Raw genomic sequence first — 20,694 nt, 5'->3', positions numbered from 1 at the left:
TTGACTTCCATGATTAGAGGGTGAGGCAGAAAGAGCTGCAACATTCAAGATTGGATAGGTGGATGAAGGAATTTATCTAATCCTATATACAGCAATCATACAATGACCCTACTCACCTATATGTTTCTGTATATGACCAAACATAATAAAGCCATAACACATTGGTGGGTGGGTAATTAGCCATGGTCCACAAAGGACTGTAGGCACCTCTCCATTAGAGAGAGACAAGTGGTTATATAGATTGAGGGGCACCACTCTGCATAAAGCATGGGGCAAGGTAAGGAGACAGGCCCCCATGCTGTTGGCATCATTCTGCATCAGACACCAGCCATTTAGCCAACTGAGCCAACCGACTTCCAATACAAATGACCAATCATTGAATATATCTGACAAAGTATTGCATTATCAAGTGTAAATATTCAGGTCTGGTACCAACGAAAGAACAGATTTTTCTAAAAACTTTACTGCAAAAATTTAAGATGGTAAGGAAGTTCACATCATCAGGAATTAAATTCCAGTAAAATAAATTGCTTAGATAATATGCTTTCATGTTCAGAACGACAAGTCATCAGGTAGTGCTATACGGAATCTGGATGATAACCCAAGTGGACGGAAATGTTTTTATTTATCTCTGTTACTTAGGTCCATATCCAGCTCAGATTGATTGGATCTGCTCTGTGCTAAAGCAGAACAAGACTGCTCCTTATTCAACATTAAGTGGTCATATCGCCAAGTATTGGAAATGAAAAACACACCAGAGATGAGAAGGAATTTCCTCTCTCAGAGGGTATTAAATCTGTAGAATTCTTTACCGCATAGGGCTGTAGAGGCTGGGTCATTAAGATAGACAGATTTTTAATCAGTAAGGCAATCAAGAGTTATGGAGAAAAGGCAGGAAAGTGGAATTGAGGATTATCAGATCAGCCATGAACTCATTGAATCAGAGCAGACTCAATGGGCCGAATGGCCTACTTCTGCTCCTACGTCTTATGGTCGCCACCACTGGTGCTCTTTTGAAATTCGAGTTGAGGCAAACTGCTTTAGTCTGCTATATATGTCTAAGCAGTGATTGCTTGATCCATCCAGTGAGTTCCTGAAATGGGAAACATTTTATTCCCCATAATGTCCCTCACTTTGATGAACACAAAAATAGTCACAGAAAAATAGCAACTGGTGGATTGCTTCATTGAAGCATTTTTACCTCAACATCAAAATCATCATAACAAGTTAAAAGCAAAATACTGCAGATCTGAAATAAAAACAGATAGTTCTGTAAAACCTCAGCAGGTCTGGCAGCATCTGTGGAGAGAGAAACAGAGTTAACGTTTCGCGTCCAATATGACTCTTCTTTGGAGCCCCAAGTTCCAAAGAAGAGTCATATTGGCCTTGAAACAATGGGAGGAATTTTCCATTTTGCAGGCAAAGTGTGGTGGCGGGCAGGATAGTCGGCATGTTTCCAGCTGTTCAGCGGGGCAGGTTCTCCCGCCTGATTGCCCACTTTAAACCTCATTAATTATGCATTGCGAGCTGCTCGCTGAATTGCGTGGCTGGACGGGCACTGATTCATCCACCCAACATTACTTCAGAGGTTCCAACTTCCTGGCGCCATATTTAAGCAGCACCAAAACACACAATCAACTCTCTGCAGGCCCGCTGTGTGCTGATAAAAAGATGTCCTGCCACAAAAGCAAGCCCATTGTGCCACGGTTCAGCCACTGACTCCCTGGTGATCCTCTTCCAGGCCATCCAGCAATGCAGAGATAGCCTGTTCCCAAGGGATGGCAGCAGGAGGCCGACCAACCTGATCTCGGCGACTAAGGAGGAGGTCACCAGGGGGGTCCATGCCCGTGGCTCACAGAAGAGAAACGGCCTTCCGTGCAGGAAGAGGATGATTGATCTCATCTGCTCTAACATGGTAAGTCCACCTTCTACTCACTCATTAGACTCTCATTCTCATAACGCCTTCAGGCACTCTAAGGATTACAGTTCACAGGGATCTCACACACTATTCAGAGGGGACATCTGCACTCAATACCTCACACACACTTTAATATCACTATCATCTCATGTATCATCCTGCAAAATCAACATCTTCAGCCCTTACTGGGGAAGGTACAGCACACAGCAGCCATACATGCTTTCCAACCTCTCTTCCATCCATTGCATCATGCAGGCAAAGCTGGCACTCAACAAGAGGGAGAGATCCCAGACCAGTTGGGGGCCCCCAAAATACAAGAGCTGACTCCTTTCGAGGAGGAGGTAACTGAGTTGACAGGGATCGGTCCTGTGCTGAAGGCAAGATCTGCCTCCCTCAGCAACTCAGCACGGATGAAACATCCATTAGTTGAACATATCATGACCTTCACAGTGAGTTAAATGTAATGTTGGATTTTGCCTACTCAGGAACTCATTCTATCTTCTCTCTTTTCCAGGTACCTGCAGGAACAGGCTGGGGTACCACCTCCAGCCTGCCCCTCAGCCCAGCCCCCAGTCCACCTCAGCTGATGATGCTGTGGACCCACTAGATGTAGAGTCATCACTGCGTACACCTGCACCCTCCACCAGCACAGAGACACACACCTCGGCGGGTCAGAGATCTACATTAGGCTCGGGGTCACTAACTGGGAAACACCTCATTGACACGTCTCCCCAGCAGTTGGAGGCAGTTACAGCCCAGGTCTTTGGCACTCGGAGGACTGCTAGAGAACAGGCCCCTGCTGAGTTCCTGTCTGATGATGAGCCTCAGCAATCGGCCATTGCACACTTGCTGGAGATGCAAAGACAGGCAGGAGGACATCAGGCAGAGTTGTCAGAGGCTGTCAGCAGACTAGAACGAAGGATGGAGGAGTCTGTCCATGTTCCATCTGATGTTGTGGCTCCAGCATGCGAGCGCCTCGAGCTATCCATAGCCAGGGTGGTGGCCACCTTGGAGATGACAGTCCAGCAGTTTCTACCGGGTTTGCACTCCTGCACTCCATCGCTCTAGCCATGAGTGGGATCCATCAGTGGTTAAGCAAGAGGGGGATGGACCTTCCTCCAGGTGCCCCTTCTCTGCATGGAGTCAGGGAGGGACCCAAAAGGAGGAGGAACACCCTTGGGCTTCCACTCAGGATATTCCAAGGGTGTCTAGCCGTTTCAAATTCCCTCTGCCCGTGACCCTATCAGCTCCAGCTGCTCAGGCTGAGGAGGGTGCCTTTGCCCCACAGCAGGAGACTCAATTCAGGCCGGGGTCCTCCAGGTCTCGGGCCTCCAGAGGACGCCCACCGAAGTCATCTCAGACAACAGGGCATGACAGTCAGCAGGCTGCCTCCCCTGCTGTGCATGTTGGGGCTGCATCTAGGTGTTGTGGTAGAGTGCGTAAAGGTAAGAAATCATGTTTACACATTGGTGACACGGGTGCTCATTCACTGTATATAGAATGTGCCTTTGTAAATACAATTTTATTTCATGAACAATGGCTCTTGCATTTGATTCAGTGCTGTCTTATTTCAAGGGTGACCTGTGCTCCCACTCCTCAATGGTCTGCCTTCGTGTGCCTCCGTTTCATGTCATGTTTCACTAGGTCATGTTAGTCACCCACTCCTTGTGTCCTCTAAGGCAGGTGTGTCAAGCCAGAGCCTGAGAATGGATGTCGATAGAGAGAAGCTCTTGTAAGTCTACTTGTAAACAATTCAGTTATGTGCTCCTGTGTTTTAGAGGCTGACATCTAACGTTGTGGCATCAGCACTGAGTTGTGTTGCTTGTGAGTGTGAAGGCACATGCCCTTGATGCATTATGTTCGCTACAACCAAGTCCACAACTGAGTAGCTGCAGAAATGGTCGTGTGATGGTGGTAAAGACTGCGCAATGTGCAGTTGACTCAGGTTGTGCGCTGGTGTTCTGCCTTTCACATCGCACAGGCTCCTCATTCAGCATGTCGATGCTGACCTTTCCACCATGGATCCCCTTGTTATCCTTCAGGGTTGTTGGTCCCAGGCTGCATGATGAGCTTGCTAGAGATGTCAAGTATTGGGAAGGGCTTCCTGATCTCTTCCATGCCTCTAAGGGATCGGAAGAAATGCGCACTTGTCAGCTCATGTGGACATACTCCTGCTGGAACCTAGGGGCAATCAGCGTGTCATGGGCACATCTTCCACATCATGCCACGGCGATGGCATCTCATGCAAAACATCTCCATCCTTCCTGGCCTTCTTCAAGTTCTGGCCCTTCCAAGTCCTCCTTGTTCAAGGGAATCTCTGCCTCCTCCATGTCTCCCTCTGGCAAGTGACCTCCCCTTTGGAGTGCCAGGTTATGCAACGTGCAGCACACCACGATGATGTGGGACATCTTCTGTGCAGAGTACTGCAGATCCCCAATGGAACGATCCAAACATCGGAAGTGCATCTTCAGGATGCCAATGGTCTGCACTGGCTGGCTTCATCCAGTGTAACCTGGATGTAAAGGACATCTGTTACTTCCTTTATGCATTTATGGGTTGCGGACTGAGAGATGCTGCATAGGTCCCCTGTAGATCCCTGGAACAAACCGCTTGTAAAAAAGTTCAGTGCAGTGGTCACCCTTACAGCCACTGGTAAGGGACAGCCTCCCAGTCCATGCAGCATCAGATCCTCCTGAAGAATGAGGCAGATGTGAGTCACTCTCTCTCTTGCTCATCTCTAAAAATGAGAGGCATCTTCAGTACACCCTGGGATGCGCCAGTTGCCTCCTTGGAATGGGTATGAGCTCCTCAGTCTTTTGACATTCCTCTGGGATGATTATATGGTCAATCAGAGGTGATCACGTTGCCCCAAGTCCTACTTCTCTTAATGTAAGTTAGGGTGGCCAAATCAGTCACGTTGCAGTTGACTCTTCCTAACATTTCTTAGCTGAGCCTTGGTCTTGATGTATTCAATTCAAAAGATTTTGGGTGCCCCTTCTATCAGCCCAGGGGTCCAGTAGCGGACTCCCCCTAAACTCTCAAACCTGGTGATTTTTTCCAAAGTTGTTTTTTAACTGCGTAATTCCATCAGACAGACATTACTGCACTTTCCCTTCAGGACCAGCTTCCATCCTCTCCTTGTCACCGCGAATTCCCTCCAGTCTTCCTGGAAGCCCATGATATATGGGTACACTGCCTTCTGATCACTCTCCAGCCTCCTCCTTTAACCTGGAGCCCATTATCATCGTGGTCGACATTCCTGTCTTCCCCCTGAACTGATCACTATGGATGTCCCCATGTATCATGTGGACCTGGCTCCTCGCCATCTCGAGGCCATATACACTGTGATTTACAGGGTTCCCACTCAATAAGAGGGTCAAATACCCTGTTCTGTATTACCAGTTCCCCGCTTACAGGCTGCAGATTCCTCTCCCTGACATTAACAGTGTCATCTGCAGCCCAGTCCGGAGCCTCCCATCCCCCGGGACCACCGTGTGTGAAGGACTGACCACTCACCCTGCAAACCATGTTGTGCATGAACGCCATTGCACAGACAGGCCTACCTGCTCTCTGGACTGGGCCCGAGACTTGTGTGCTATGCATAGCCCTGTAGCCTGGAGCGCGCTGGTTTAGGACTGGCTTTAATTTCCAATTCTGACCATATGGCCTCGTCCCTGGGCTGGCTGTAATTTTGCACCCTGACCATCTGTCTACAGTGCCTAGACTGGATTCACTGTCGAACCCTGACCAAATGACAGTAACGCCTGGAGTACATGACTGACTGACACTTTTCCCCCTCCCCACTGCCTACCTTAGGCACCACCCTCCCCCATCATGAGTCTTTGTGCACCCCTCCCCTCTGGTTCCATACTAACCCCACCCATCCCCCTCACTAGTCTGCATGTATCTCTTCCACGTTGGCCTCCACCGCACCTGCCCCCAGTCATTTCTATGCCTGCCATCCCCTCATACCCTCCTTTTCTCCTCAAAACCCACTTCCCCCCCACCTGGCATGACTTTTCCTATTCTTTTCCCCCACCCTCCCCCAGTCTGGTCTTGTCTGGTACAGTGCAGCCCTGCCTGTGCACCTGAAATGCAGCCATTCCTTTGGACCATGCTGTTCTGGCTGTGCACCCCAACAGCAATTTTTGCCTGGGACCATTCTACCCTGGTTGCGCACCCCAATAACAATCATACTCTAGTAGAGGAGCTTGGTCCCGACTCAGAGCAGTGACGAGAGATGGCAGCAGCGCCTCTGCAGGTAGGCTTTCAATGTTGTACTCACCTTGAAGTTGTGAGTGGTGAGGGTGGGCAGGTACACACCACTTATATCCGGTCGTGAATCCGGTCTAATTACCCACTGGCGTTGCACTTAATCCGGAGGGAGAATGTGATTCCGGAGAGTTAAACTTTTGATGAGTATTCATGGTATGTTAATGCATTCGATGAAGTTCCCAACATTGATCGGTGGGAAAGTCGACCCGCCATTAGGCCGCCATGAAAGTGCTAAGAGGAAAATTCCAAACTCTTTTCACGCCGGTGGGAATCCAACTTTTGGCCAAATGCCCAACTTTGCACTCCTGGCTGCCAAGATTCCCGCCACTGGTGGAAAATTCTGCCCATGAGCTCTGTTTCTCTCTCCACAGAGGCTGCCGGACCTGCTGAGCTTTTCCAGCACTTTCTGTTTTTATTCTTAACAAGTTATTGCCCATTTTCCAGTGCACAGGGAGTGCAGGCCTCACTATAGACAAGCAGAATATGAACTCATTTAAGTTATAAGTGCAGCAATTTTATATACTGTGACACATTTAATTGACTGCTCCAAAGGATATCTACTATTTGTAGGATTAGTCATTAAACTCACCAAGAAAGCCACAGGTCATTCCGAAATGGGACAAAAAGTTAGTTTCTTCTGACGAAGGAATATGTAAAACTGCAGTCATGGTCCCTTCTGTGATGCTTAAAGGACAAACAGATTGCAACAATTGTTTCTTAATGTAGTTTCATAAAATCATAAGATTAAGGTTACATTATAAATTGTGGGTAGTACATATCAATTATTTTTGGATTGTCGTAGCAGAATTCTAGGACAAAGTATTTGGAAGAAAGGTCAAACGGACTCGAAACATTAACTCTGTTTCTCTCTCCACAGATGCTGTCAGACCTGTTGAGTTTTTCCAGCATTTTGTTTTTATCATTGTTGCTGATTGGTATATGCTTCCACAGTGCCTGCCAGCCAACCAACCGTGTGCATCTCTCCCATATTACCATTCTTGTGGGTGAATGGGAGTTGTGGAAGGCATCACAGTTAAGGCTGATTCAGTCATCATCCAACAACCATATATATGTACAGATTCACACAATTTTGCCAGATATAAATCAGCAGTGGGAATCCTAGCTAATTTTTCTTTTGTCCAAGGATTCTGAGACAAATTGTAGCATCTTTGTTGGCACTGCAGCTAAGATCAGCCAAATCAAGAAGAGCAGATATTGAACCTGGGCTGTATAGTTCCACACCCCCTAGACCTTCAAGGGTGTAAATGCATTGGAAGCAGTTCAGAGAAGGTTTACCAGACTAATACTTGGAATGGGTGGGTTGTCTTATGAGGAAAGGTTGGACAAGCTAGGCTTGTATCTGTTGGAGTTTAGAAGAGTAAGAGGCGACTTGATTGAAACATATAAGATCCTGAAGGGTCTTGACAGGGTGGATGTGGAGACGGTGTTTCCTCTTATGGGAGAATCTAGAACTAGTGGTCACTGTATAAAAATAAGCAGTCAGCCATGTTAAAGAGAGATGAGGCAAATTCTTTTCTCTCAGAGGGTCGTCTTTGGAACTCTTTTCCTGAAAAGGCATGCAAGCAGAGTCTTTGAATATTTTTAAAGCAGAGGTGGACAGATTCTTGGTATGCAAGGGGGTGATAGGGTATCGGGGGTAGGCGGGATGCAGAGTTGAGATTACTAGCAGATCAGCCATGATCTTATTAAATGGTGGAGTCGGCTCAAGGGGCTGAATGGCCTACTCCTGCTCCTTGTTCGTATGTTTGTATGTAAACTATGTACAAAAAAGTTGGCCACAGGGATGCCCAGCTCAAAGGTTTTTAAAAAAAATTTTTAAGAGGACATCAAGATAAGTGATGGTGGTTCTGTGGAAGAGAATGTATTCTTGCATTTCAGGTACCAATATCAGCATCAAGCTCTCAAAGGCACAGGTCAAGCAAAATAAAATATCAAAACTCTCCACTTTGTCCTAACCTCAAAGGTACTGTGACCTTTCATTTTTCACACCAACTATGCTGTGATCCGTCTAAGTGAGAATCTTTCTAATTACTCACATTATCTCTTTTGCATGACAGAGGTTGAGGTAAGCTTTGATTTTCAGATCTTTCTCAACTTGCTTGTTGGAGGCTTGTTTGAAATCACCCATGTAAAGCTTGGCTGGTAAAATCTCTACTGGATAGGGTTCAAAGGCATCTAGCTCCTATAGGCAACACATAACACATCAAAATCTTCATGTTTCAGTTGCAATATACATATGAATCAATAAATTCATAATCTGCTTATATTCAATTGCTTCGGCCACATCTACATGGTAAAATTCATGTTTCCTTTCATCTGGAATAAAGAGCTGACTTTGGCCAGAGTGTTGCATTGTCAGTGTCTTCAATGCTGCTTCCTCACTGCCACAGAGAGAACATTTCTGCTGTGCAGAGCTAGTTTCATTGGCTTGAATCTTGCTTTCTTCAGGTGCGCACGATTGGCAGGCCCGGAAGCGGACGCAACATGTGCTTCTCGCTGCGATTGGCCTCTGACTGCGATTTCACGCCAGCTGCCCAATTAACGGGCAGCCAGCATAAAACGTGCGCTGAGAAAGGCTCAGCGCTGCGGGAGGGGGTTGGGAAGAGGTCGGGCACCTAGAGAAGTGAGGGTGTGGGTGGGTGCTCCCTGAAGGCTGACAGGTGCTGTGGAGCTGCCTCAGAGAGCTGCAGTAATGCAAAAATGAAATGAGGTTAATAAACTGCTGCAGCCTGTGTCAACACTGCAAATTCAAGCACTTGACAGCAGACAGCTTGGACCTCATCCCTCAAATGTCTTCTTTTATTTTACTTAACCCTGGACACTTCATCCTGCCCTGGGTCGAGGCTATAATGAAAACATGAAGGCCGCCTGGCCGATTGGCCCGTCCACCAACCGTGAAAGTGGGCGGGCCACATAAAATTGCTGACGATTGGCTACTTAATTGTCAATGGGCACGCTTCTGACTCCCGCACATGCCCGCTGACCGTAGTGCACGGGCGCGATGACTTTGGGACTTGCACCCGACGTCTTCTCGTGTGATTTCAGTTGCTTCCAGGTCGAGCACGGCTGCATGTTCAACGTAAAATTCTGGCTATTAGATATTTCTCTCTTTTGAGTAATTTTCTATTGAAAACACTTTTGCCACCACATCCAACAATTCAGCTACTATATATTGACTGAAAGCACAGAGAATGTTAGCAGCAGTTGGTATAGTGACAGGCTAACCAGATTAAAAGTAATGTCACTGTTTTAGGAAGAGTTGGACAGGCGAAGACCTGCATATCATTTTACTTAATATGAAAGGACACAGGTCGTGATTTAGTTCTAGCGATGGGGGTCCCACCAAACGGTTGGAGAACCAGTTGGAAAACCCACCCGAGAGCTGCTGACCAATCAGAGACCAGTAGTTTCCATTGCCAGCAGTTGCCAATGGGAGCAATGTCCAAGGATTACTGCTGGACACAGGTGATTGGGATGGGATGGGGGTTGTGGGGAGGTGGAGGACGCCAGAGAGTGGGGGTAAAGAGGTTCAGAGTCAAGGCCAAGAGGTGGGTCTTTCAACGGCTCCCACCTTCCCAATGCCAGGTTACTCAGTTGGGCACTGAGTGCCTGTCAAAAAGGGACCCCCTCCCCACGAGGCCACAGGCAAACTGGGCAGGGTTTGCTAGGCTGCCTTTGGGAGGCATGGGAGAGTCATGCGAGTCTTGTTTAATCCCTGAGTCACCATTAAATTCTGGTGGGCAAGGTGGCTCATTAATGAGCCTAATTGGCATCCTGCTACCAGCTTAAAATTATGCCGCAAATCATCAGTTCTACTGCCTGGATTGTTTTGAGGGAGCCCTCCTGGAGCTTGTCTCCAAGGTCATGGTGGCTTGCTGCGCCCTCCAAAACCTCCCCGTCATGGGCGCATAGCCCTTGCCAGCAGGTCTTTGGAGGCTACCCTTGGAAGAGGAAGATAAGAGGAAGAGGGGGAAGAAGAAGTGAAGACATCCATTTGCCCATGAGTGGATACTCAGACTCTGCTTTCCTTGAGATCTCATTCCCATCTCACAGTTGCTCCACAATTCCCCACCTTTCAATCCATCTATTACCGCCCACAGAGTCCTTTTGGCTAAAATTCTGAAGTAAAAGCCACTACCTAAAAAAAGTTCCATAACAACTTTATTCAAAAACATTTAAAATAATATTTACAGAACTTAACTATTCACCCTTGTACATCCCTTTAGTGCCTGTCTAACAGGTGCTTTGGCCTGATGTAGTGCTCTTAACCATTGTGACTCCAGTGGCTATATTGTAGCTGGCGGAGACTGTTGATGGCCTTGCAGCTCTGGTACTTGACACACCACCTCGGTTTGAGCCACAACAGTCTCGGCGTGCATCCTCCTGTACACTGCCCCAAAGTCTTTACCTATAGGAGAGTTCATCTGCAACTTTGTCCACTGGTGAGCTGGTGTACAAATTATCCTTTTACCCTGGACTGGCTGCAGCCTACTCATTCCTGGTGACTCACCACTTTCGGATTCCAAATATATACCACCCTCTATCAAACTGGATAACATCACATTTCTCCATGTTATATTCCATCACTGATGTTTGTGGTATCCCATTAGTTACAGCCTGCCCACCCTAAAATGTTTATTCTTACTCTGTTTTCTGTTCATTTACCAATCTCAATCCATGCTAATAAATTACCCTCAATCCCATGATCCCTAATTTTGAATAATAACCACTTGCGTACCACCTTGACAAAAGCTTTTGGAGAGTCCAAATACACTACATCCACTGGTTCCCCCTTACCTACCTTGCTTGCTTTACCTTCAAAAGCCTCTGACAGATTTATCAAACATGATTTCCCATTCATTGATCTGTTGGCTCTGCCCAATTATATGATTTTCTAAGTCTTGTTACCACATCCTTAATAATAGATTCTTGTATTTTCCCTAGTACTGATGTCAGGCTAACTGGTTGAAAATTCCCTGTCTTCTCTCTCTTTTTGAATGGCAGGGCTATGTTTGCTACCTTCCAATTTGTAGGGACCATTCTAACATCTAGGGAATTTTGGAAGATCAAAATTATTGCATCCAGTATCTCAGTAGTCACTTTTTAAAAAATCCTTGCATGTAGGCCATCAGGTCCAAGGGATTTGTCGACATTCAGTCCCATTAATTTCTCTATACTATTTCTTTACGAATACTAATTTCTTTAAGTTCCTCATTCTCATCAGGCCCTTGAATGCTCATTATTTCCAGATAATTTGTGTCTTTTACCATGAAGCCAGATACGAAGTGCTTAATGTCTCTGCCATTTTCTTATTGCCCATTATAATTTATCCTTTCCCAACCTGTTTATTCTTTTGCTAAGCTCTCCTCCATATTAAACACCACTTGGAAGAAACAATAAGGCTGGCAAGGGAAGAGAATATAATCTGAGTGGGGGACTTCAATGTGCATCACCAAGCGTGGCTTAGTAGCACCACTACTGACCAAGCTGGCTGAGTCCTCAAGGACATATCTGCCAGACTGGGCCTGCAGCATGTGGTGAAGCAGTCAACAAGAGGGAAAAACCAACAAGACCTTGTCCTCACCAATATACCTGTGGTCAATGCATCTGTCCATGACAGCATTGGTAGAAGTGATCACTGCACTCTTGTGAGGATGAAGTCCTGTATTCACAATGAGGATACCGCCATCATGTTGTGTGGCACTGCCACCATGCTAAATGGGATAGATTCAGAACAGTTCTAGCAAATCAAAACTGGGCAGCCATGAGGCACTGTGGGGCATTAGCAGAAGAATTGTATTCAACCACAATCTGTAACCTCATTGCCTGGCATATCCCTCATTCTACCATTACCATCAAGCCAGGGGATGAAACCCTGGCTTAATGAAGAGTGCAGAAGGGCACATGCATGCCAGGAGCAGCATCAGGCGTATCGTAAAATGAGGTGTCAACCTGGTGAAGCTACAACACAGGGTTATTCGCATGCCAAACAGCAGGAGCAGCATGCAATAGACAGAGCTAAGTGATCCCACAATCAAGGGATCGGATCTAAGCTCTGCAGTGCTGTCTCATCCAGTCGTGAATGGTGGTGAACAATTCAACAACTAATCGGAGAAGGAGGCTCCAAAAATATCCCCATCCTCAATGATAGGGGTGCCCAGCTCATCAGTGCAAAAGACAAGGCTCAAGCATTTGATACAATCTTCAGCCAGAAGTGCCAAGCGGATGATCCAGATGCCTGTCTTCAGACAATTCGATTCGCTCCACATGATATCGAGAACCAGCTGAAGGCACTGGATATTGCAAAGGCTATGGGCCTTAGAAAACTCTGACAACAGTACTGAAGAGTTGTGCTCCAGAACTAGCTGCATCCTTAGCCAAGCTGTAACAGCACAGCTACAATGCTGGAATCTACCCAGCAATGTGGAAAACTATCCATGTCCTGTTCACAAAAAGCAGGACAAATCCCACGCAGTCAATTACCACTTCATCAATCTGCTTGCACACGAGCAGGGGAGAGGCCTCATCCTGAATGAGACACAGCCAGAGTGAGTGTGGGTATTGGCAATTTGGTGCACAGTGGGAATTCAGTGCAGAGGGGAAGAGGTGCTCTTTGCATTTTTTTTTTGCTATCCAACTTCTTAAATCTTCTGAGAGTGGTCTTGCCCTGCTGCAGCAGCAGAGGCTACAAGGGAGAGAAATGGCTGGTAAGTAGCGGGTAAGGTTGGGTAAGTATTTACTACTTTTATCGCTTATAGTTTAAGGTATTTTTTGTGATTTATAGTTTGTATACTCTGTGGTAACGAGGGTCAGGAAAGAAGGACTCTAGAGTAATTGATTTAAAAGGTTTAAAGGGTTAAGTCATGGCAGGAGAGCTCAAAGCCGAGGTGTACTCCTCGTGCTCCATGTGGGAAGCCGGGAACATTTCCAGTGCCCGGGAGCAGCATGTGTGCAGGAAGTGTGTCCAGCTGCAGCTCCTGGAAGCTCGGGTTTCAGAGCTGGAACAGCAGCTGGGGACACTGTGGAACATCCGCGAGTCTGAGAGCATCATGGATAGCACGTTTAGAGAGGTGGTCACACTGCAGCTGAAGGGACTTGAGGAAGGAAGGGAATGGGTGACCACCAGGTGGTCCAAGAGAAATAGGCAGGTAGTTCAGGAGTCCCCTGGGGTCTCGATTGCAAATCGGTATTCCATTTTGGAGGCTGATGAGGGCGGCTGGTTCCTCCAGGGAGTACAGACAGAGCCAAGCTTCTGGCACCACAAGCAGTCTGTCTGTACAGGAGGGGAGGAAGAGCAATAGTAATAGGGGATTCTATAGTCAGGGGAACAGATGGGCGCTACTGTGGCCATCAATGTGACTCCAGGATGGTGTGTTGCCTCCCTGGTGCCAGGGTCCGGGATGTCACTGAACGGCTGCAGGGCATCCTGAAGGGGGAGGGTGATAAGGCAGAGGTCATGGTACATGTTGGTACCAATGACATAGGTAGAAAGAGGGACGAGGTCTTGCATCAAGAATTCATGGAGTTAGGCAGTAGACTGAAAAGCAGGACCTCTCGGGTTGTAATCTCTGGATACTCCCAGTGCCACGTGCTAGCGAGCTCAGAAATAGGAGAATAGCGCAGATGAATACGTGGCTTAAGAGTTGGTGCAGGAGGGAGGGTTTTAGATTCCTGGATCACTGAGACCATTTCTGGGGAAGGTGGGACCTGTAGAAGCGGGACGGCGTACATCTGAACCAGAGCGGGACTAACATCCTTGCAGGCGAGTTTGCTAGTGTTGTTGGGAGGAATTTAAACTAATTCGGCGGGGGGAGGGGACACAGAATGTTAGCAGAATAGGGACACATCATAATACAGTAAAACAATCAAGTCAGAGGGAGTACAAAACAAAAATACCTGGAAAAACTCAGCAGGTCTGGCAGCATCTGTGGAGAGGAGCACAGTTAACGTTTCGAGTCTGCATGATTCTTCATTAAGTTTCAAGAGAGTAAGGCAAGTCTGGATGGCCTCTACTTTAATGCCAGGAGTATTACAGGTAAAACGGATGAGTTGGTGAGGATTGAGGAATTGTGATATAGTAGCCATCACAGAGACATGGTTGAAGGCTATGGGCCAGGTGCTGGTAAATGGGATTAGATAGGTAAGTCAGGTGTTTCTCACGTGTCGATGCAGACTCGATGGGCTGAAGGGCCTCTTCTGCACTGTGTGATTCTGTAATACTCTTGATCATCAGAAAGAATTGGAAGGGGTCATTGATGGTGCTGTCAAGCGGTACTCAGTCAGCACTAACCTGCTCACTGACAGTCAGTTTGGATTCCACCAGGGCCACTCAGTTCCTGACCTCATTACAGCCTTACTCCTGGATAAAAGAGTTGAACTCATGAGCCAAGATGAGAGTGACTGCCCTTCACATCAAAGCAGCATTTGACCAGATGTGGCATCAAAGAGCCTCTAGCAAAACTGGAGTCAATGGGAATCAAGGTGTAAACTCTCCACTAGTTGGAATCATACCTAGCACAAAGGAAGATGGTTGTGGTTGTTGGAGGTCAATTATCTCAGTCCCAGGACATCACTGCAGGAGTTCGTCAGAGCAGTGTCCTAGGCCCAATCATCATCAGCTGCTTCATCAGTGATCTTCCTTCCATCATAATGTCAGAAGTGGGGATGTTCGCTGATGATTGCACAATGTATAGCTCCCTTCACAACTCTGCATAACTTAATTGCCACTTATCAGCCCAAGCCTCTATGTTGCCCATATGCAGCAAGATCTGGGCAACATAGAGGCCTGGGCTGATAAGTGGTAATTAACATTTGTGCCAGGCAATGACCATCTCCAACAAGAGATAATCCAAACATCTCCCTTGACGTTCAATGGCATTACCATCACTGAATCCCCCACTATCAACATCCTGGGGGATACCATTCACCAGAAACTGAACAAGACCAGCCATATAAATACTGTGGCGACAAATGCAGGTCAGAGGTTGGGAATTCTGTGGAGAATAACTCACTCCCCAACTCCCCAAAGCCGGTCCACCATCTACAAGGCACAAGTCAGGAATGTGATGGAATACATTCCACTTGCTTGAATGAGTACAGCTCTAACAACACTCAAGAAGCGCAACACCATCCAGGACAAAGCAACCACATGACTGGTACCCAATACACCACCTTCAACATCCACTCCTTCCACCACTGATGCACAGTGGCAGTGTGTACCATCTACAAGATGCACTCACCAAGGGTCTTTCGACAGCACCTTCCAAACCCACAACCTCTACCACCTAGAAGGACAAGGTGTGCAGATGCATGGGAACATCACTGTCTGTAAGCTACCCTCGAAATCACACAACATCGCAACTTTGAATTATATCGCTGTTCCTTCACTGTCGCTGGGTCAAAATCCTGGAACTCCCTCTTTAACAGCACTGTAGGTGGGCCTACACCACATGGACTGCAGCAGTTCAAGAAGGCAGCTCACCACCACCTTCTCAAGGGCAATTAGGGATTTGCAATAAAAAAATGCTGGCCAAGCCAGCGATGCCCACCTCCCATGAAAAGTTTTTTAAAAACTACCTCCCTGACCCACAGTGCCCCCTCACCCACTTATCTTCCCTCCATAGCTTCTCAAAGTGGCTTTGGGACATTTATACTTAATATGGCAGCTAGGGCCATAAAAAGGGGGTGCGGCTTGGGCAAGGATTTTACAGCCCTGCCGCAGCGTGTCTCCCCCCAGCAGATGCGGCAAACTATTTAAATCTATATTCAGTTCGGCAGGACCATAATAGCCTGCTGGGCAGGAGGGGCAGTAAAATCCTGGCCTTGGTTTTGCCTGACACTCCTGTACTACAAAGGAGGACCCATATGCTCCACATTTCTGAGGAGAGTTGGTCCCGAGGTCTGGGTGACAAACATGTAACTCCAGTGTAAGGTAAGTAAATAGGACTGTTGTGGCAATCCAATGGTGAGTGCCACTCCTTGAAAGATTCGGCCCAATGTCTATTTGTAATAATTTATGCATTTCAGTATTTGCCGTTGCTTATCTACCATCATAGTTTTAATTTAGTTTCCCAAACTACATTGATCAGTTCTCCCTTCATTGCTACATAGTTTGCGTTGTTCAGATTTAAGACCCTAGTTTCAGTCTTAACCAAATCAGTCTGAAACTCAATATAAAATCCTATCATACCATGATTACTCTTTCCCAGAGATTCCTATACTCCAAGGTTACTAATTAATCCAATCTCACTGCACAATACTAGATCTAAAATAGTCAGTTCTCTTGTTAGTTCCTTGATGCACTGAACCTAGATCTAGAACTCGTCCTTCACACTGCTACTGCAATTTTGGTCAACAAAGGCTATATGAAGAGTAAAGTCCCTCATGATTACTGTGTTATACTTGTTACATGCACCTTTGATTTTATTCTCCTCTGCCCAACATGACACCTATTGTATCAGGGCCTACAAACTACTCTCACCAGTATTTCCTGCCCATTGTTGTTTCTTAGCTCAATGCAAGTTGATTTTACATCCTGATTTTCTGAGGTAGGTAGAAAGTCCTAAAGCACTTTGAGAAAGTGAATTACTTTTCTAAGTGAAGTCACTGTTGTAGTAGACAAATGCAGCAGCCAATTTACACATAGCTAGATCCCATAAATGGGTATGAGAAAAATTACCAGATAATCTGCTTTAGCTATTGGTTGTGGGATAAATGTTTAGCAGAATACTAGAGAGAACTCCCCTGCTCTGACTTGAAAGTGTTATGGGATTTTTAACATCTAATGAACACTCAATTTGAGCCTTGGCTAGACTCTGCACTGAAACACAGCATCTTTGGCAGGGCAGCATTCACTCAGTGCTGCACTGAAGTGCTAAGCCCTAATTCAGTGCTTAATTTCTGCTACCAAGGTGGGTAGCTCAGGTTGGGAAATCTCCCGCCTCGCTGCACCTGCCTCGGTAGGAAGGCTGCTGAAAGGTGGGATCTTAGCTCCTGGGGTACAGGCATGGGATACAGTCAGGCCTAGAAGCAGATCAGAGGCAGCCACAGGGATAGCAAAGTGCTAAGGCAGGCTGGTTTAAGCCTTGGTTCTCTGGTACTTTGTCTCAGTTGTTTGGTTATATTTTGGGCCCTCTAGCCCCACTTTGGTCTAGTCCTCACCCCCCCACACTTCATCACCCTTCACCCACTGCCCATGTCACCTACATATTCTTAGGTCAACTTATGGCTCCTCATCCACTCCCCATGGTCCCTTATAGCCCCATGCCCAACTATGCCAAATCAATGCCAACCCACCCTTGGCCCTTATACCCTCCATGCTAACTCACCCAGTATCCGCCATGGGCAGACCTCAGAAGCCATGATGAGAAGAAATAAAATAAAGTTCTAGCCTTTACTATAGGATACTAAAAATACTCCTATTCATGAGAGCCTGTTCAACCCTTTTTTAATTTCAAGAGGTTAATCTCTTATAAAAACAAACATACTTCTATTCCTAACCCCACATCAAATCCTTCCAGAGTCTCTTTGAGTGCCAATCAAACTGTGAACTAAACCCCCCTCCCCCCACTAGATAATCATAGCTTTTGGAAACCAGTCAAGTATTCATACAGAGCCTTTACAGAAATGTCAATGAACAGATACTCAAACTGCTAGAACAGAGTTTTTGTTACTCTCACTGACACCTGCAGCCTATTTTTTATTTTTTAAGGGCTGGAAATTTAAAATAACTTCACATCATGACAGTTATATGGACCTTATCTGGCCTTCAAGAGCCTTTACATACACTCCATAAGTTTGTGACTCCCACCCTGCGGGTAAGCCCCTTGGAGCAGTCAAAATGGGGTCTGAGTTCAGATTTCCCTCATGTGTGAATCATGCCTCGCCACTCCTTTCCCCTCCAGCAAAAATTGTATCTGTTGGAAATGGGAGTGGGACTTCCACATCTGGGTCAGGTGAGTAGAAAAGTAGCAAATGGAATTCAATTTGAAAGCTCCACAGAGTCTCCACGACTCTGTGAAAATTCGAACCTAAGTCTCTGGAGTGGTGCTGGAACCCACAAGCATCTGAATCAGAAACGAGTGTGCAATCTACTGAGCCAAGCCCGGCATAAGAACACAACTATTAATTTATTCAGAGAATACTGACTAACAAAATACAGCAGCAACAAATGTAACATACAGTGTATTCTGTCCTACAAAGCTCAAATAAAGCTCAATGTAACCTCAAGACAAAGGAGGGTGGAGAAGTGCTTCATTTTTCAAGGAAGCACTTTACAGCCTTCTGCAATCAACATAAGGTTGAACAATTTAAGATCATAATCTCTGTTCCTATTTTTATTTTCGATTGTTTGGCTGTTTTTGGATGGTAGCTATTGGTAATGATCCTGTCTTTTCCCATTTACACCTCTAGACACATCTTCTGTTTCTTTACTTGTCCCTTTACCACCCGCTTTGCCTTGCACCATCATTTCTTGTGTCATTTAATCTCTCCTGCCTATTCTTTTGTAATTTTCTTCTCCACCCTCCTTTGTCTGCCTCTGTACTTGCTTTAAACCTGTTACGTCTCTAACCTTTTCTAGTTTTAATGAAAGACCATCAACCTGAAATGTTAACTCTGTTATTCTCTCCACAGTTACAGCACCTCATGTGAATGTCCACATGTTTTTTAACCATGATGAGGGTTTATGCCTCTACCATCCTTTCAGGCAGTGGGTTCCAGACCCTACCACCTTCTCTAGTGAAAAGAGTATTCCCCAATTCCCCTATAATCTGTCAATTACTTTAAATCTATGCTCCCTGGTTATTGACCTCTCTGCTAACAGAAAAACGCTCTTCCTATCCATTTTATTTATTGAGGTGTATAATTTTATACACCTCAATTAATTTCCCTCAGCTTCTTCTGTTCCAAAGAAAACAGCCCCCAGCCTATTCAATATTTCCTCATAGCTAAAATTTTCCACTCTTAACAACATCTTCGTAAAACTCTTCAGCACTGTCTCCAGGGTGATCACATCCTTCTTGAAATGTGGTGACCAAAACTGTATACAATATTCTAGCTGTAGTTTAAACAAGTGTTGTATACAGTCCCAGCATAACTGCCCTGTTCTTATACCATAGGTTAATAAAGAGAAGTATCCTGTATGACTTCTTGACCACCTTAGCTATTTAGCTTCCCTCAGGGATCTGTAGACATACATTCTTTCATTCCCAGTAAAGGCATGTCATATTTACGACTTTAAACATGGACGGTATTCAATATAAAATTCTCTGGAACTGCTTTTTCTTTTAAAAAGGGACATTAAAAAGCTTCTAAGATGGCTGCCATGGGTCTGCTGACTTTTGCAATTCCTGCATAGACTTTTGCAACTTCTGCATAGGCTTAGGACTACCTCAATTCTCTGGAAAGTTTCTACTTGAATAACCACAGGTGGAGTGCTTCCCCTCGAATGGACATAACAAGACAAAACCATCTGTGGAATTCACATCTCCTATTATTTGTGGACCTATCCAAAATTCAAAATCTATACACTCCTAAACTCATTGTCTCTGAACTTGAAACTTAACAAATAGAGCTGTAGAGAAACCAGCTCATCATAAGTAAGTGTGAATAGCCAGCATCCATTCCTCCCATTGTGTAGCAATGGCTTCTAACTTCAAATCATTCTGGGTGGACAATGGGAGTATTGATCATGTGGTGACCTGATCAAAACTGTCTTCAGATAACCAATCCTTCTTATTCCAAGCACCAGTCAGTCTGCAAACAACATAAGAAAACAGCAACAGAAGCAAACAAAGCAACACCAATGCTTTAAAAACTGGAGGCTGCAACATCATCAGGTCTCCAAGCCTGTTCCTATTCAAGTCCACCAGTGCACAGAACTGAACACCTAGTAATAAGACTGCAAGCAACTAACTTCGTGGCCTGCTAAAAAATCCACTTCTTCGAGGGAATCCTGCAATGACTTTAATATACAAGTTAGATTATTTAATTCACCTAATGACACTTCAAGAACCCAAGATGAGCCAATCACATGACTTATGAACTATTCCTTTGCTTGTAACTTGTAAAAGTGCACTATCCTCTTTAACTGTATTTTCCTTGAGAGTGTGTGAGTGCGTGTGTGTGATGTGGTATTAGATTCTCAGTGAGAATTAGTCAGACTCAGCTTTCCCTTAACAAATCTGCGCTATCCTTGATTAATCTGGCCTTTCTAAATGATGATTTATATGGTCTCGCAGAATTTTTTCCAATAATTTGCCTACCACCAACGTTAAGCTGACTGGCTTGTAATTACTTGGTCTATCGCTTCCTCCCTTTTTAAACAACAGTACAACGCTAGCAGTCCTCCAATCCTCTAGCATCAATGCCTTTAGCCAGAGAGGATTGGAAAATGATGGTCAGAGCCTCCACTACTTCTTCCCTTTCTTCCCTTAACAGTCTAGGGTACATTTTATCCCCACCTGGTTATTTGTCCACTT

At 45.8% G+C, this 20,694-nt stretch overlaps 1 protein-coding gene across 1 annotated transcript in view; it reads right to left on the bottom strand.

Moving 5' to 3' along the window:
• The window catches only part of styxl1 (serine/threonine/tyrosine interacting-like 1), a 44,960-nt gene that overhangs the window by 5,468 nt on the left and 18,798 nt on the right, over nucleotides 1-20,694 (bottom strand). The window contains exons 5-6 of the mRNA XM_078547845.1: nucleotides 8,251-8,396; nucleotides 6,783-6,877 (exon numbers count right to left, since the gene is read on the bottom strand). Of these exons, the coding sequence (XP_078403971.1) occupies nucleotides 6,783-6,877; nucleotides 8,251-8,396 (241 nt within the window). The remainder of the gene's footprint in view (nucleotides 1-6,782; nucleotides 6,878-8,250; nucleotides 8,397-20,694) is intronic.

This window comes from Cetorhinus maximus, chromosome 9 (assembly GCF_964194155.1).
Source record: "Cetorhinus maximus chromosome 9, sCetMax3.hap1.1, whole genome shotgun sequence".
Classification (NCBI taxonomy): domain Eukaryota; kingdom Metazoa; phylum Chordata; class Chondrichthyes; order Lamniformes; family Cetorhinidae; genus Cetorhinus; species Cetorhinus maximus.
Note: the sequence above shows the minus strand (reverse complement) of the source record. Positions and strands in the feature narration are given on the sequence as shown.